The sequence below is a fragment of the Nicotiana tomentosiformis genome, chromosome 3 (assembly GCF_000390325.3).
Source record: "Nicotiana tomentosiformis chromosome 3, ASM39032v3, whole genome shotgun sequence".
Taxonomy (NCBI): domain Eukaryota; kingdom Viridiplantae; phylum Streptophyta; class Magnoliopsida; order Solanales; family Solanaceae; genus Nicotiana; species Nicotiana tomentosiformis.
In genome coordinates this window covers 8441775-8459712 of record NC_090814.1, presented here as the reverse complement: position 1 = coordinate 8459712, position 17938 = coordinate 8441775, and the positions used below count along the sequence as shown (strand labels likewise).

The 17938-nt window shown below is 41.4% G+C and overlaps 1 protein-coding gene and 1 long non-coding RNA gene across 8 annotated transcripts; one reads left to right on the top strand and one right to left on the bottom strand.

Moving 5' to 3' along the window:
* The first annotated feature begins 9851 nt into the window (after nt 1-9851).
* Nucleotides 9852-14400, top strand: LOC104090972 (uncharacterized). The gene is made up of 3 exons (XR_011414582.1): nt 9852-10296; nt 11102-11511; nt 12938-14400. It is a non-coding gene; the product is annotated as an uncharacterized lncRNA (long non-coding RNA).
* Nucleotides 14401-14441: 41 nt separating this feature from the next.
* Nucleotides 14442-17938, bottom strand: LOC104090971 (omega-amidase, chloroplastic-like). Of its 7 annotated transcripts, none has more exons than XM_018769042.3 (10): nt 17700-17938; nt 17406-17522; nt 16015-16242; nt 15828-15927; nt 15647-15721; nt 15470-15548; nt 15071-15086; nt 14920-15000; nt 14753-14838; nt 14442-14666 (listed from the first exon to the last, which is right to left on the bottom strand). In XM_018769042.3, the coding sequence occupies exons 1-10, from the start codon at nt 17715-17717 to the stop codon at nt 14591-14593; spliced, it is 876 nt and encodes a 291-aa protein (XP_018624558.1). In that variant the 5' UTR covers nt 17718-17938; the 3' UTR covers nt 14442-14590. The 7 variants fall into 7 exon arrangements, 4 of the variants coding, with proteins under 4 accessions (XP_018624558.1, XP_018624559.1, XP_009594489.1 ...); XM_018769043.3 differs by having other exon boundaries at nt 14912-15000; nt 17700-17937; XM_009596194.4 differs by having other exon boundaries at nt 14753-14835; nt 17700-17937.

Sequence of the window (17938 nt, the reverse complement as noted above, 5' to 3'; positions counted from 1 at the left end):
AAGAAAATGGTTTAGAATCACTTACCAACAATTTGGGGAAGAAATGGCTCTTGAAAAATCGCCTCTCACCGTTTGATTTTTGAGAAAATGAATTTTTGGCTAAAATCCCGTTTTTGGATTCTGTTAAGTGCTGGGCGACACTGTTCATCGCGTTCGCGAGAGCACTGTCGCGTTCGCGAAGGGTACTGGCTGCCAAGCCTTCGTGTTCACGAGACCCAGCTCTTGTTCGCGATGGTTACTTCCCCCTGGCCTTCGCGTTCGAGGCATTGCTCGCGTTCGCGATGAAGGAACGACTGACTCCCCCTCCCCAATGCCTAACACTATGCGTTCGCGATGGGCTTGTCGCGTTCGCGAAGGGTAACGCCCCCATCACTTTGCGTTCGCAACCAAGCCTTCGCGTTCGTGAAGAAGAAATCCCTGCCTCATCAGTTTACTCTCTGCGATCGTGAGAGGACCTTCGCGAACGGGAAGAAGGACATGCCAGAACACCTGCTGCAGCAAAATACCAGATTTTTAAAGTCCAAAACATCTCGTGGCCTATCCGAAACTCACCCGAGCCCTCGGGGCTCCAAATCAAACATGCACATAAGTCTAGAAACATCATACGAACTTGCTCGCGTGATCAAATCGCCAAAATAACACCTAGAACTATGAATTTAGCACCAAATCAAATTAAATTCTCAAGAACACTTTAAAATTTTTATTTTCTCAACTGGACGTCCGAATCACGTCAAATCAATTCTGTTTCTCACCAAATTTCACAAACATGTCTTAAATATCATAATGAACATGTACCGGGCCCCGGAACCAGAATACGGACACGGCACTAACAATGCCAAACATCAATCAATTCTTAAAAATAATTAATTTGCAAACTTTTAATTTTCATCAAAAATTCATAACTTGAGCTAGGGACCTCCGAATTCGATTCCGGGCATACGCCCATGTCCCATAATTCGATACGGACCTACCAGGACCGTCAAAGCATGGATTAGGGTCCGTTTACTAAAATTGTTGACCGAAGTCAATTAAAATTAACTTTTAAGGCTAAAATTCTTATTTTCGTCAATTTTCAACATAAAATCTTTCCGGAAACCTGCCCGGACTGTGCACGCAAATCGAGGAGGAAAAAAATGAGATTTTTAAGGCTTAAGAGCGCAGATTCGAGTTCTAAAACATAAGATGACCTTTTGGGTCATCACATTCTCCACCTCTAAAATAACCGTTCGTCCTCGAACGGACATAGAAAAGTACCTGGGCTGGTGAAAAGGTGGGGATATCTACTTCGCATATCGGACTCGGACTCCCAAGTAGCTGCCTCAATAAGCTGACCTCTCCACTACACTCGAACTGAAGGGTAACTCTTTGATCTCAACTGGCGAACTTGCCGGGCTAGAATTGCTACCGGCTCCTCCTCGTAAGTCAAATCCTTGTCCAACTGGATAGAGATGAAATCTAACACATGGGACGGATCACCGTGATACTTTCAAAGCATAGACACATGGAATATCGGATGAACAACTGCTAAACTAAGTAGCAACGCAAGCCTGTAAGCCACCTCTCCCACTCTCTCCAGAATCTCAAAAGGTCCGATATACCTAGGGCTCAACTTGCCCTTCTTTCAGGACCTCATTACACCCTTCATGGGTGATACCCGAAGTAATACTCTCTCTCCGATCATGAATACAACATCACGAACTCTACGGTCGGCATAACTCTTCTGCCTAGACTGAGCTATGCGAAATCAATCCTGAATAATCTTGACCTTATCCAAGGCATCTTGTACTAAGTTTGTGCCCAACAACCGAGCCTCTCCTGGCTCGAACCACCCAACTGGCGACCAACACCGCCTATCATATAATGCCTCATAGGGAGCCATTTGAATGCTCGACTGGTAGCTGTTGTTGTAGGCGAACTCTACAAGGGGCAAGAACTGATCCCACGATCCTCCGAAGTCTATAACACAAGCGCGGAGCATATCCTCCAAGATCTGAATAGTACGCTCGGACTGCCCGTCCATCTGAGGATGGAATGTTGTGCTCAACTCAACCCGCGTACCCATCTCACGCTGTACTGCCCTCCAAAAGTGCGAGGTAAACTGCGTACCTCGATCAGAAATGATAGACACGGGAACACCGTGAAGACGGACGATCTCCCGAATATAAATCTCTGCTAACCGCTCTGAGGAATAGGTAACTGCCACAGGAATAAAGTGCGCTGACTTAGTCAGCCTGTCCACAATAACCCAAACTGCATCGAACTTCCTCTGAGTCCGTGGGAGTCCAACAACAAAATCCATAGTGATACGCTCCCGTCTCTGATGCTCAAACTTTACCTGCTGGCAATTTAGGCACCGAGCTACATAGGCAACTATGTCCTTCTTCATTCGCCTCTACCAATAATGCTGCCTCAAGTCCTGATACATCTTGGCGGCGCCCGGATGAATAGAATACCGGGAACTATGGGACTCCTCAAGGATCAACTCACGAAGTCCATCCACATTAGGCACGCAAATACGACCCTGCATCCTCAAAACTCCATCATCTCTAATAGTAACCTGCTTGGCACCACCATGCCGCACTGTGTCTCTGAGGACAAGTAAATAAGGATCGTCATCCTGTCGATCTCTGATGCGCTCAAATAAAGAAGACCGAGAAACTGTACAAGCTAGAACACGGCTGGGCTCAGAAACATTTAACCTCACGAATTGGTTGGCCAAGGCCTAAACATCCAATGCAAGCGGTCTCTCACCAACTAAAATATATGCAAGGCTACCCGTACTGACTGACTTTTTATTCAAAGCATCGGCCACCACATTGGCCTTCCCGGGATGATACAATATGGTGATATCAAAGTCTTTCAATAGCTCCAACCACCTCCTCTGCCTCAAATTGAGTTCCTTCTGCTTGAACAAATACTGCAAGCTCCGATGATCAGTGAATACCTCACATGGCACGCCGTAAAGATAGTGCCTCCAAATCTTCAGTGCGTGAACAATGGCTGCCAGCTCTAGATCATGAATGGGGTAATTCTTCTCGTAAACCTTCAGCTGCCATGAAGCATATGCAATAAACTTGCCACCCTGCATCAATACCGCACACAGATCAATACGAGATGCATCACAATATACTGTATAAGATCCTGAACCTATGGGTAACACCAATACCGATGCCGTGGTTAAAGCAGTCTTGAGCTTCTGAAAGCTCGCTTTACACTCATTTGACCACCTGAACGGGGCACCCTTCTGGGTCAATCTGGTCAACGGGGCTGCTATGGATGAAAACCCCTCCACAAATCGACGGTAATAGCCCGCCAAACCCAGAAAACTACGAATCTTTGTAGCTGATGTGGGTCTAGGCCAGTTCTAGACTGCCTCAATCTTCTTAGGATCTACATGAATACCTTCTACTGATACAACATGACACAAGAAAGCAATTGAACTCAACCAAAACTCGCATTTTGAGAACTTAGCATATAACTGGCTTTCTTTCAGAGTCTGAAGAACAATCCGAAGGTGCTACTCATGCTCCTCTCGACTATGGGAGTAGATCAAGATATCATCAATAAATACAACCACAAAGGAATCTAAGTAGGGTTTGAACACCCGGTTCATCAAATCCATGAATGATCGTGGGGCATTTGTCAGCCCAAATGATATCATTAGAAACTCATAATGCCTATACCGAGTCCGAAAAGTTGTCTTAGGAACATCGGATGCCCTAATCCTCAACTGATGGTAGCCAGATCTCAAATCAATCTTTGAAAACACCTTGGCACCCTGAAGCTGATCAAATAAATCATCAATCCTCGGCAATGGATATTTGTTCTTGATGGTGTCTTTGTTCAACCGCTGATAATCTATACACATCCTCATCGATCCATCTTTATTCTTCATAAACAACACAGGTGCACCCCAGGGCGAGACACTAGGTCTAATGAAGCCCTTATCAAGCAAATCTTGCAAATGCTCCTTCAATCCTTTCAACTCTAGCGGGGCCATGTGATATGGCGGAATGGAAATAGGCTGAGTGCCCGGAGCCAAGTCAATGCAGAAATCAATATCCCCATTGGGTGGCATCCCCGGCAGGTCTGCAGGAAACACCTCTAGAAACTCACGAACAACCGGCACTGAATCCATGGAAGGAACCTCCGCACTAAAATCGCGGACATAAGCCAAATAAGCTAGATACCCCTTCTCGACCATATGCAGAACCTTCACATAAGAGATAACCCTGCTGGCAGAATAGCCAAGATTCCCTCTCCACTCTAATCGAGGCAACCCCTACAAGGCTAAGGTCACCATCTTGGCATGACAATCTAATATAGCATGATAAGGTGACAGCCAATCCATACCCAGTATGCCATCAAAATCAATCATGTCGAGAAGTAGAAGATCTACACGAGTCTTAAGACTCCTAATGGTGACCACACACGAACGATAAACACGATCTACAACAATAGCATCTCCCACTGGTGTGGACACATACACAGGAGCACTCAAAGAATCACGGGGCACAACCAAATAGGAAGCAAAATAGGATGACACATAGGAGTAAGTAGATCCCGGATCAAATAGAACTGAAGCATCTCTACTGCAAACTGAAACAGTACCTGTGATAACAGCGTCAGATGACTCAGCCTCAGGCCTGGATAGGAAAGCATAACACTGGGGCTGGGCCCCACCACCCTGAACTACTTCCCTAGGACGGCCTGTAACTGGCTGGTCTCCACCTCTAACGACCTGACCTCCACCTCTAACAGTCTGGCCTCTACCTCTGGCTACCTGACCCCTACCTCTGGCTGGCTGAGCAGGTGGTGCAGCAACTGGTGCCAGGACCATGGCACGTGAACTCTGATATTGTGAGCTACCCGTTGCTCGAGGGCAAAATCTAGCAATGTGCCTCGGATCACAACAAGTATAACATAACCTCGACTGTTATGACTGCTGACCCTGAAACTGACCCTGTCGACCTGAATAACCACCCTGATAACTCTGGAGTGGAGGTGCACTAATAGGAGCTGGTGGTGCACTGTAGGCTAGCTGGTCGGAATAATGCATCTGAGGGCCACGACCACCTGAGGCACCGTGGGATGCCTAGAGCGCTGAATGCAATGGCCTGGGAGGATGGCCTCTATCAAAAGTACTCCTGCCTCTAGATGAGGCACCGCTGAACTCACCAGAATGACGAGGTCTCTTGTCATACCCCTGACCTCCCTGAGTAAGAACCATTTGGACTCGTCTGACGACATTAGCAGCCGCCTGAAAAGAAATCTCACTCCCAGCCTCCTTAGCCATCTGCAATCTGATAGGCTGAGCAAGTCCATCAATAAACCTCCTCACCCTCTCTCTCTCTCTCGATGGGAAGCAGAAGAATGGCATGACGGGCCAAATCCACAAACGGGTCTTATACTGAGTAACAGTCATACTGCCCTGCTGGAGACACTCAAACTGACGACGACGCTCCTCTCTTAATGTGATAGGAAGAAACTTCTCTATGAAGAGCTGAGAGAACTGGTCCCAAGTAAGAGCAGGCGACCCAGCTGGTCTGGTCAACAAGTAATCTCTCCACCATTTCTTGGCGGAACCAGTCATTTGAAATGCAGCAAAATCGACCCCATTGGTCTTCACTATACCCATGTTTCGTGGAACCTCGTGACAGCTGTCAAGATACTCCTGGGGATCCTCTGAAGGAGCACTAGTGAAGTAAACAGGAAAGAGCTTGGTAAACCTGTCCAATCTCCATAAAGCCTTAAAAGATATAGCTGGCCCATCTTCGACCTGTGCCGCAATAACCGGCTGAACTAATCCGACTGGCTGAGCTGCTGGAACCTGATACTGGGGAGCTATCTGCTCCGGAGAGGGAGTGGTGGGAGTTTGGGCTCCTCCTCTAGCCTAAGAGACTGCTGGTGCCATGGGAAATGCGCTAGTCTAGGACGCACTCTCCATAAGGCCCACCAAACGGACCAAAGCGTCCTGAAGTACTGGGGTGGAAATGAACCCCTCCGGAACCTGAGTTGGTCCGGTAGGAACAGTCTGTGCTGGAACCTTCTCGTCAAGTTCTATCTAAGGCTCCACTGCTGGGGCTACTGCTGGGGCTCTAGGCTCCCCCCTGCCTCTGTCTCGGCCTCTGACACAGCCTCGACCTCGACCTCTGCCCCGCGTAAGAGCTGTCACTGGAGGCTCTGGCTGCTGCTCAGCTGAGGAAGCGGTACGTGTTCTCGCCATCTGCGAGATAATAAGAGTAGAAGAGTTCAATCAGTATTGAGAAAGCAAAATCGCACGATAGAGAAGAATAGATGTGAAACTTGTTCCTAAACTTCATAGCCTCTGGAAGATAAGCATAGACGTCTCCGTACCGATCCTCCAGACTCTACTAATCTTGCTCGTGAATCGTGAGACCTAGGCAACCTAGTGCTCTGATACCAACTGTCACGACCCGAAATTTTCCACCGACGGGACCGTGATGGCGCCTAACATTTCACTTGCTAGGCAAGCCAACGTTAGAAAATCGTTAAACCAATTCCTTATTTCTATTCAGTAAATAATAATAATTAACTAAGATGAAATATAATAAGTACGAAATATTATAAAACTGTATTAATTACTACCACTCGGATCTGGAGTCAGCATTTACGAGCATTCTAAAATTTACTACAAGTAATAGTCTCAAAGAAATACAACTCTCTGAACGAAAGAAACAGTATAACAGAAAGGATAGACGGGGATTTCAAGGTCTGTGAACGCCGACGGATCTACGTTGAGTCTCTGGACAGCGGACCAACAGCAAAATCTCGATCAACCCGAGCCGGTATTAAAATCTGCACAGAAAGTGCAGAGTACAGTATCAGTACAACCGACCCCATGTACTGGTAAGTGTCGAGCCTAACCTCGACGAAGTAGTGACGAGGCTAAGGCAAGGTACCTACATATCAACCTGTACAATTCAACAATGTATATGCAAATAACAGAAATGAAGAACTAAACAGAAAATGTCGGGAGGGGAACATACTGAGGGGAATACAAGATAAAGAACTACAACAGAATGATCACCGGAGCAGTCAATATACCATGAATCAATAGGAATAGTGAATACAGTAAAGAAAAAATGCACGGCATCACCCTTCGTGCTTTTACTCTCAATCTCACCATAAAATTAATAGAAACGACACGGTATCACCCTTCGTGCATTAACACTCACAATATGGCATGGCATTACCCTTCGTGCATTAACACTCATAATATGGCACGGCATCACCCTTCGTGCATTAACACTTACAATATAACACGACATCACCCTTCGTGCATTAACACTCACAATATGGCACGACATCACCCTTCGTGCATTAACACTCACAATATGGCACGGCATCACCCTTCGTGCATTAACACTCTCCCTTACTATAATGCAATGCATAAATAACAACAGGGAGATAGAATAACAAGTACAAACCTTACTTCAACATTTGGTTCCATAATATCAATCTCAACTTTGAAATAAAAACTCAATTATCACCAGAAAATATGTGAACATGATAAGAATGATAAATTGAACAACACTAGTATAACACATAGCAATTGGGCATAGGAATGGGACAATATAAGAATAACAGAGAAACATGGAAAATAGGTAAATTGGTGGCGCATAAGTACTCGCCACCTCACATATATGCCGCTCACATGAATTTTACTTAGCAAGTAATCTAAGGTTCCTAATTCCCTCAAGTCAGGGTTAGACACAGCACTTACCTCGCTCCGAAGGCCACTTAATTCTCTATCATAGCTTTTCCTTTGGAATTTACCTCTAAACCACTCGTATCTATTCAAAAATGACTCAATAATATCAAATATTGCTAAAGGAATCAATTATATTGCATAAATTAAATTTCCCAAATTTTCCTCCAAAAAGTCAAAAAATCAACCCCGGGCCCGCTTGGTCAAAACCCGAGGTTCTGACCAAAATCCATTTACCCATTCATCCCCGAGCCCGAATATATTATTGGTTCTGGAATCCGACCTCAAATTGAGGTCTAAATCCCCAAATTCCCGAAATTCCTAGTTTCTACCCTAACCCCTAATTCTACCATGAAAACTCTAGATTTTAGGTTAAAAATTCAAGAAATGTAATAGGTAATTGAAAGGAAATGGTTTAGAATCACTTACCAATAATTTGGGAAAGAAATGGCTCTTGAAAAATCGCCTCTCACCGTTTAGTTTTTGAGAAAATAAATTTTTGGCTAAAATCCCATTTTTGGATTCTGTTAAGTGTTGGGCGATAGTGTTTATCGCGTTCGCTAGAGCACTGTCGCGTTCGCGAAAGGTACTGGCTGGCAAGCTTTCGCGTTCACGAGACCCAGCTCGCGTTCGTGATAGTTACTCCTCCCTGGCCTTCGCGTTTGCGAGGCATTGCTCGCGTTCGCGATGGAGGAACGGCTGACTCCCCCTCCCCAATGCCTAACACTACGCGTTCGCGATGGGCTTATCGTGTTCGCGAAGGGTAACGCCCCCATCGCTTCGTGTTCGCGACCAAGCCTTCGCGTTCGCGAAGAAGAAATTCCTCCCTCATCAGTTTACTCTTCGCGAACGCGAAGGACATGCCAGAACACCTGCTGCAGCAAAATACCAGATTTTTAAAGTCCAAAACATTCCGTGGCCTATCCGAAACTCACCCGAGCCCTCGGGGCTCCAATTCAAATATGCACACAAGTCTAAAAACATCATACGAACTTGCTCGCGCGATCAAATCGCCACTACGAATTTAGCACCAAATCAAATGAAATTCTCAAGAACACTTTAAAATTTCTATTTTCTCAACTGGACGTCCGAATCACGTCAAATCAACTCCGTTTCTCACCAAATTTCACAGACAAGTCTTAAATATCATAATGAACATGTACCGAGCTCCGGAACCAAAATACGGACCCGACACTAACAATGCCAAACATCAATCAATTCTTAAAAATAATTAATTTCCAGACTTTTAATTTTCATCAAAAATTCATAACTTGAGTTAGGGACCTCCGAATTCGATTCCGGGCATACGCCCATGTCCCACAATTCGATACGGACCTACCGGGACCATCAAAGTACGGATCCGGGCCCGTTTACCAAAACTATTGACTGAAGTCAACTAAAATCAACTTTTAAGGCAAAAATTCTTATTTTCATCAATTTTCAACATAAAATCTTTTCGAAAACCTGTTCGGACTGCACACGCAAATCGAGAAGGGAAAAAATGAGATTTTTAAGGCTTAAGAGCGCAGATTCGAGTTCTAAAACATAGGATGACCTTTTGGGTCATCACACTTCTACATTATCTTTGCCTGATCAGACACAAGTCATTGTTTGCCAAAGATGGGTAGTTCCTCCACGAAATGACTATGAGGAAGAAGAAAGCGAAGTTGAGCATTTTGCTTCTGTTCTTGAGGTTGAAATTGAAGATTGGCGACAACCATTAATCGATTATCTTTGTTATGGGATATTGCCCAAAAATCCCCGTAGGAAAACAGAAATCCGATGGAGAGCCCCTCGTTTTCTTTATTATAAGAATACACTCTACATACAATCATTTGATGGAGTGCTCCTATGTTGTTTGGGGGCTCATGAATCCCTTCAAGCCCTGCAAGAAGCACACTCTGGAGTATGTGGTGCGCATCAATCTGGGCCAAAATTTTATTTTCATATAAAAAGATTGGGGTATTATTGGCCAGCCATAGTAAAAGATTGTTTAGATTACGTTTGGAGGTGTAAAGCTTGCCAATTCCATACTAACTTCATACATCAACCACCTGAAGTATTATTGGCGCGTGTAAAACACTTCATATTATGAGACTGGTATTAGTGTTTCGGGGGAAAAATAATTCATTCCAAATATGTTTAGGGGGTAAAAGAATATCCATTTAGTTTAAGTGTTCAAACCTTTTTTTGGGACAAGTTTAATGGGGTGTATATGTATTTTGCCAATTTAATATAAAAATGTCTACCTTTAATGTAAAAAAACGTGATGGATCCTTGAAATAAACATGATAGCTATTTTTACATTTTATTATTGAAAAGGTTAAAGTTGTTCGATCCTTGAACAAGATGGCGTAGAAGTGTCAGTTTCAAATTTCAGGGTCTAAGTGAGTATTTAATCCCCTAACTTATTTACTTGGATTAACCTATCTTGTTTCTTTTCTTCTTCTTTTTGATCCCATACAAATAACAATCTCGTCGCCGCTGCTGTCCCCGCCGTCCGCCGTCCTCCTTGGTGTTGGTGGATTACTGCCGGCGTTCAATTTTTCTCTAATTTGGTGAAGGTCAGTTCACTACAGTTGCCTATTATGCCCCCAAGAATATAGTGTTTAAATGTGTTTTGTCTTTTTATGCTTTATCATAAAATTTTCTTTTTTGGGCGCTGTAAATTTTATGGAAGCTTCAAAATCTGTTGTTTCTGTTTGTTTTTTTTTTTTTTTTTTGTGATTAATTCTTTGGAATAATTTATGATAGTTACTATTTTGCTGGTTTTAGATAATGGTAGTCTTTCATGGTTCACTTAATTGTTGTTAACCAGTGATAATTTAAGGGATCAAAGTTTTAATCTTTTTTGGAAAGAAAAATATAGAGATAATAGACACAGTAATATCATGCATTTAATGCCCGTGAACCAATTTCTCATAATTATAGAGATAATAGACACAGTGATATCATGCATGCATTTGGTAAGAGGGACATGACCATTTCTCATAATTATTATAGAGATAATAGACACAGTAATATCATGCATGCATTTGGTAAGAGGTTAAAAAGGACTACCATTTCTCATAATCATAAGAGAGATGTTGGAAATTAATTCTTTGTATTTGAGGACCATGTTTTTGAAGAGGTGGAGTCAGCCCTATCAATTGCTTGGGTGATGTTTCTTTTGCAACATAGTCTAGTTTTATTTTAGAAAGGAACCTAGAATTATTAATCTTTGTCAAGTTTCTGAAAATTTCAGCTTCTAAGTACGTTCTGCGGAGAAGTATAGTTCTTTCAGAAATAATTCGATAGATTAGGATGTTGTACCAGTTCATTCTGCAGTAGTGTTCTTTTCTTTTGCAAGTAAGCTCTATTTTTTACCAGATGGCTTCACTGGAAGAAAGTTTGCAGAGGTTCAAGAAGCAGCAGAAGAAGTGCCAATCTACACTTAGAGTATAGCTACCCTCGATCTCCTATTTTCTTTTAGCAATTTCATATTTTTTTCTTGAATCTTCATCTTTGTAATGGCTTTTGCAGAGTTTTGTCATTGTTTACCTTGTTTTGCTTATGTGCATCTTGTATCCATGTATATACCTTTATCAACTTAGAAGAAATGTGTGAATATGAGTATTGCGTTAAAATTGGATCTCGGTGATGTCACTTTGAGGGTAAGTTGTATTTTCTATCTTTTCTGCTTGCAGAGTGAAATTTCAGGGTCAAGTTAATTTCTCATGCCTACGTTTAATCTCATGATATATGGCATATGCAACTCCTATATGTCTGAAGAAATTCTTGTACGTATCACTTCAACATTCCTTCTTAAAGACTTGCAACTTTCTTTGCTTAGCAAATAATTCCCTTCTTTATCGCCTCATTTGTTCCTTCATCTTTTCATTCTTGTGTGTGGAGGTGGATTTGGGGTTGATAGGGTTGCAGGATTTTCCATTTGGAAACCTATGCCCTTGGAAGATTGTAGGTTTGAGGTGTTTAGCTGGGTAATAAGTACTTTAAGTCCTTGTTTGTCAAAAAGCAAAAAGAAAAAAGTTGTTTAGATATCCTGCAATCCCATTCTCTGAAGATTGGGCTTCTTAAAATCTGTCTGCTGGACTTTCATGTACTAGTTTGATTTATAGATCAGCAAGAATGGTGCTGCTCTCTTCAGTTTATGCTTGAGAATGTGATAATCCTTAATCTCTGGCAGTATGACTGGTGCCTGTGCCGTCTACTTGTTAAGATAAGAAACTAATTGCATGATATGTGCTTTTGTCTGGATAGACAGTATTATATGGCTTTTGAATCAGTAGTATTAGTGTAACTGAGCCCTAATGGTTGATAGGAAGCCCCATGTCTGTGGATTGGCAGTTTGACACTTTTGGGCTTAGCAGAAAGTAGAGCCATATTCCCCAATGAAGGGTGGCTAGTTGTGATGCAGCGGCTTAAGATGCTCAGTATCCTTTTACTTCAGTTGCAGTCGTTCCGTTCCAATATCTTCTAACACAAGTTAAGGGTTCCTAAAACTACGAATTCTATTCCTACACGTAATACAACTCTCTAACCAAACTAAAAGGGCTCCCGTCAAAAATTGGACGTAATGTAACTTACCAACAACTGTAAGGTATTTGCTTCCACTATGTTCTATTCTTCGTTTCCGCATGAATTCCAAGAGATTGTCGGTCTTTGGAAATAACATTCTTCCATGTAATTTTAGGTCAACCCCATTTTCATGGTATCACACTTGCGAATAGGTGCAGTCACGTAGGACATGATCAAACCATCTTGGACGACCTTTCTCTCTTTTTGTTCTCTTCTTGTGCTATTTGCACTTTCTGACAGATGATTTTGTCTAATCTTGTATTGTCACACTTCTTTTATTTTTCTTTTTTAAATATTCACATTTCTATGTCATTCATCTTGTGGATATAGTGGCCTTAGTGCCCTAGCATTCATTCTCATAATTTTGGTTCTGCAACCGTCCTATTGAACTTACCTTTCACTTTAATAGGTATCCTCTTATTGTAGTATCTCGTAGCACTCCATTTCAGCTTTCTATTATATCTGTCTCATCTCGATACTGACTTCAATTAATTGCTTGCGACCTGATCAGCTACTCTAGTTTAAGCTCATTCTCCTTGGCTGTAATTTTATGGAGAACTAAATACCTTCTTCTGATTGCTACTGGAGTAACTAGGTTCATTGGAACTTCTTTGATTGATGGTGTAGGTTGGTTTTGTATTACCTTATTGATAGGGATGGAAATGAGATAATATCCACAAAGCTGGAACTGATCAGATATAATTTGAAACAGCTGAAAGAAGCCATTTGTGGAAAGGACAATGAAGTAATATCTTGACTATGGTCGAAGCTATAGCCACTAATCCGCAGGCTTATGATGGCTTCCATCTGTCTTGCTGGAATCTGGTGATGGGTGATATATGAAGCTGTCTGAATGCACTTCTTTTTGGGGGGGAGGGCAGGGCAGGCAAATGCTGTTTCTGTAGAAGAATGAATTTCATCTCAGTCTCAGGAAGAGCACATCTATGTCAGATGAAGATATAGACCCATTAGGCTTGTGGATGTTAGAACTATGACTAGGTCTATCTTCGAAGATTTGTGAGGTGCTCATTTTGCCATTTCTTTTGGACAAATTGCTCACACTGGAGGCAGTAGTTTGTTTGCTTATAATCTTGTCAAATATCCCAAACATGATCTTAAAAATAAAGATCAACTACTAGTCCTGATATGAGAATTTCCTGAGGGTATTGCCGCGATGTATAATTGCATCTCTACTTTGATGTACTGATGTAGACAGGTGTAGGCTCCCAAAGTTGCTATACCGAGGAATTGAATTGCCACTTGACATGCTTGATATTGAGAAGGATCTCCAGAAGAATAAAATGAAGACCTGCTACCACAAACACTGCAAAGAGAAGAGCTATGGCACAAGTTCATGGCATTGCCTCTAAGCCTAAAGCAAGAAGAAGAAGCATGAGATTAGCAATAGGGCTAAGCTTACAAACGCCCACCTTCTAGAACTTAAAGTTTTAGATTTATTTTTGGTTCAGAAATGTTCCATTATCGGAAAAGGGGCCGCAGCATTTCATCATCTCAAACGGAGTAATAGTCCCCGTTTTGTACAAGAGAAGCAAAGGCTTTCCAGATTCTGATATCAGGTGGTTTACCCTCCCGAGAATAGGCCAATGTTGCAACCCCACTGAGCACAGAAAACTCCGAATAAATGGCAAACATTTGTATTGCTACTCCATATTACCAAGACTAGTATGGATCAGTGCTCCTCAAAACAAGTAACATTAGTATGGATCAGTGCTAGGTTTTTGGCTTTCTATATTTGGAGGTTAGTGTTTTTATCCTTATGCATTGAAGTTTTTACTTGGTGCTAAAGGTTTGCCATGTGACCAGGAGGTCACGAGTTCAAGCCGTGGAAACAGCCTCTTGCAGAAATGTAGGGTAAGGCTGCGTACAATAGTCCCTCGTGGTCCGACCCTTCCCCGGATCCTGTGCATAGCAGGAGCTTAATGCACCGAGCTGCCCTTTTTTTTTTAAAGGTTTGCCACTACGTGTAATTGTGTAGGTTTTTGGACGTTCAACACCATTGCTATGTATATGTATATTATTTTCATGAGGTTCAATAAGTTAAAATTTCAAGGATCTTGTTCTTGATGCCATTACTTGGTCATATTAGAGTTTCAGAATTCAGGGAAGACTGTAACATGCGAATAGGCAAATTTATACCGACCAAAAATCAAGGCCCTAATTGATCCCCCTTTACTAGTAAGCAAACCTATTCATTCCCTTAAAATGATTAACATTTCAAACTTATTACATGAACAGATTATTGTATCATATATCAAAGCCTTAAGGACTTTCTTGATGCAAGTCAATAAAACGATAGACATTGTCGCGCCTTTGGTTCTCCAAGGAAAAGCTGTCCCTGCAAATGGTTTTAATGAAGTTAAGATATCCCCAATATTCTCATACTGAAGCAACTTAGGATATACAGCAAATTATGCAGATCACCTTGTAAGTTGAATCTTAGCATAATCAATCTCAGCAATTAGAACTGTTTCCTCGTGCCCTGTGGTTCCAATAATTTCACCCATCTGCTGAGACAGATTAGAGTGTTAGTCTTGAACTTTTGATGGCAACAATTGCAGATTAATGATACAGTTTGCTTACTAACATACTGGTCCAACCACAGTAGAATGACCCCATATCATGTAGCTACCAGCCGAGTCTCGACATGGAGAGCAAGTTGCCACATAAAGCTATCACCAAGTTTCATGAGTCAATTCACAGCCTCTAACTTTGAATTTTATAGAGATAGAGTGTAGTTACCTGGTTATCGACTGCCCTGCAAAATCAAAAGTTTAAGTGAAATTTGTTACATATCAAATCTCAATCAACAAAATGGGATCCTTAAAGAGTACAAGACACTTTCTTGTATTGGGATTGACTGTGTTATTATGCATATGTAAGGGCAGCCCGGTGCACAAGGCATCCAGCGTTCACGCAGGATTCAGGGAAGGGCCATCCCCAAGAGGTGTGATGTATGCAACCTACCCTAATGCAAGCATTAGTGGCTGCTTTCACGGCTCGAACCCGTAACCTACAGGTCACACAGAGACAACTTTACCGTTGCTCCAAAGCTGCCCTTCTTATTATGCATGTGTAATACCATTAAAAAAAACAAGACAAGGACACTAGAAACTGCTATGATTTTGCCAAAATTCTTGCCTTGTTCTCTGTTCCAGTTCCCACAAAGCCTCCCCTGTACTCATGTTGAAAGCTCCAGGATAACAAATTAGATGAGCACCTGATTGTCACCAGCAACAAGTTTCTAGTAAACATGGACGATGGAGTATGTAGCCTAACAAGACTAAACACTAGTTTAAATATGAAAATTATCATTACCTCTTGCTCTATACAGAATCGCGAGCTCAGGGAAACGAAGGTCATGGCAAATTCCTATGCCAATGCAACCAAAATCTGCAGTAAAACCAAAGTTCACTTCCCCTAATAAAGAATGGAGGACTTCTGAAAGATGTATTACAATGTTCAAGCCCAACAGATCAAGCCATAAACTGTTGCCTACCTGTTTCAACGACGGTAGGCTTCTCTCCTGCTGAAAAAGTATCTGATTCCTTAAAGTGAACATCTCCTGGTAATGGCTTACCCATATCAAACAAATGTATCTGCAAAAACACACAGCAAAAATAACATTTCCATTTTCTTCTTCCATAATGAAGCTTCCTGATTCCAATTAACCAAAAAGAACTTACTTTCCTGTGCTTAGCCTTTAATTCTCCATTGGATCCAAACACACAGCAAGTATTGTACAATCTACCACTACTCGCATCCCTTTCTGGAATTGATCCACCTATAATGGTGACTCCTAGGGAGTAAGCCACTTCAGATAACATTAGAGACGAAGGCGAGCTGTTTATATCATTCAAGTTCTCGGCAAACTCTGCAAACAGATCAGCTGAATATGGGCAGTTCCACATTTCCTAAAAACAATTTGGTTGAAAATTCATCGAATCATCATATCTAACGTTGCTAATAAGCTACATTTAACACGATAGTCTTTCATTCTTGAATCTTGATCATATCTTTTAAGTACTTTTTACTAAGAAACATTCTTTACAAGATTAATTAGCGAAGAACATTCCAATGATACTCCTTGAATTTGGTTACTTAGAAACGTCCTTTTTGAAGGCAGAATTGATTTTCCTTGATACCTAACATAATGCATGAAAGGATCCTCGAATAACCATAGGGTAACCTGAAAATCCTTAGCAAAGACTTCTACAAGACGTTCTATTTTTCCATAGAAATATATTCGTTCAAGAAGGGCTCCAAAAGATGTTGATCGTAAATGAGAAGATTGATTCCATAGAAAGACGAAAGTGGATTCACATGATGATATTACTGAGGAACGTCTTTATCAGAATATTTTTGCTTCTCACTTCGGTCAGTTAGCGATAATTTTTCGCTAATACAAGTCAAAATGACAATTCACCAGAAAGTCTACATAACATAGTCTTTGCTCAACTCATCTTCCCGGTTATCCAGAATGATTTTAATCCACTTTCATAACATATCCAAATTGATAGTGTTCTTCAACTTTCACCTTAGCAGAAATGACAAATAAGGAAAAATGTGACTTATCATTCTGAAAATAATAATCAAGCGCTAATTTTTCTGATCAAAGCTCTATGCAAGACATATATTATCAATGAACAAGGACAAAATGGTTAACTTCCTAATTGAAGCAGGGGATAACTGGTGAAAAATATTTAAGAAGAAACTAGTGTATGCAGGTTAGTAAAAATAACATACACATGTATAAAAAAAAAAAAGGCAGCTTTGCACTAAGCATACGTAGGGTTCAGAGAAGGGCCGCATTTCAAGGGATCTGATGTAGATAGTCTAACCTAATGCAAGTATTAGTGGATGCTTCCATAGCTCGAACCTCTTACCTATACGTAGACAACTTTACCATTGCTCCAAGGTTCCCCTCGACCAAACAGTTCTAAATTTTAATAATCGTGCAAAGAAAACATTTGAAAAAAAAAAAAGAACAAGAATGTACAGTCAGGATCAGAGTAGCAACAATATATTTATGTATACAAAGCCAAGAATTAAAGATTAAAAGGACAAAACAACTCACAGGCAATAGTATAAGGTTTGCGCCTTGTTCTGCAGCAGCATGGATTAGATTTCGAGCCTGAGAAATGTTGGCATTCTTCTCTATAGTAACTTTCAGCTGACAAATTCCAATCTTGAACTTCATTTTCCAAAACCCAAAAAAGCCACCAAAAAAAAAAAGAAAGAAAGAAAGGTCTCAGATTCCAAAATAAACCATGTCAAGGTTTGAAGCTTTTTCATTCATGGGATTTTTAGGAAAAAAGAATCTAGAGAATAGTAGTAGTATTAGTTTAAGAAAAAAAATAGCAAAGCAAACCTTTGTAATTTTGGTCATTTGCAGTAAAGTAGATGCAAAGGACTATGCACTTGTTTCTGTGTTGGAAGGAGAAGTCAGGGGAAGCGGTTCCACTGCTGATTTTATCTGAAATTACCTTTCTGGAATCTGTCTATTTTTGTACTTACCTTATACTTTCCTCATTTGGATTTTCAACAAAAGGGCACAAAAAGTTGCCAAAACAAGAAGTTATCTTCAGCCAAAAATATTCATTTAAGGGC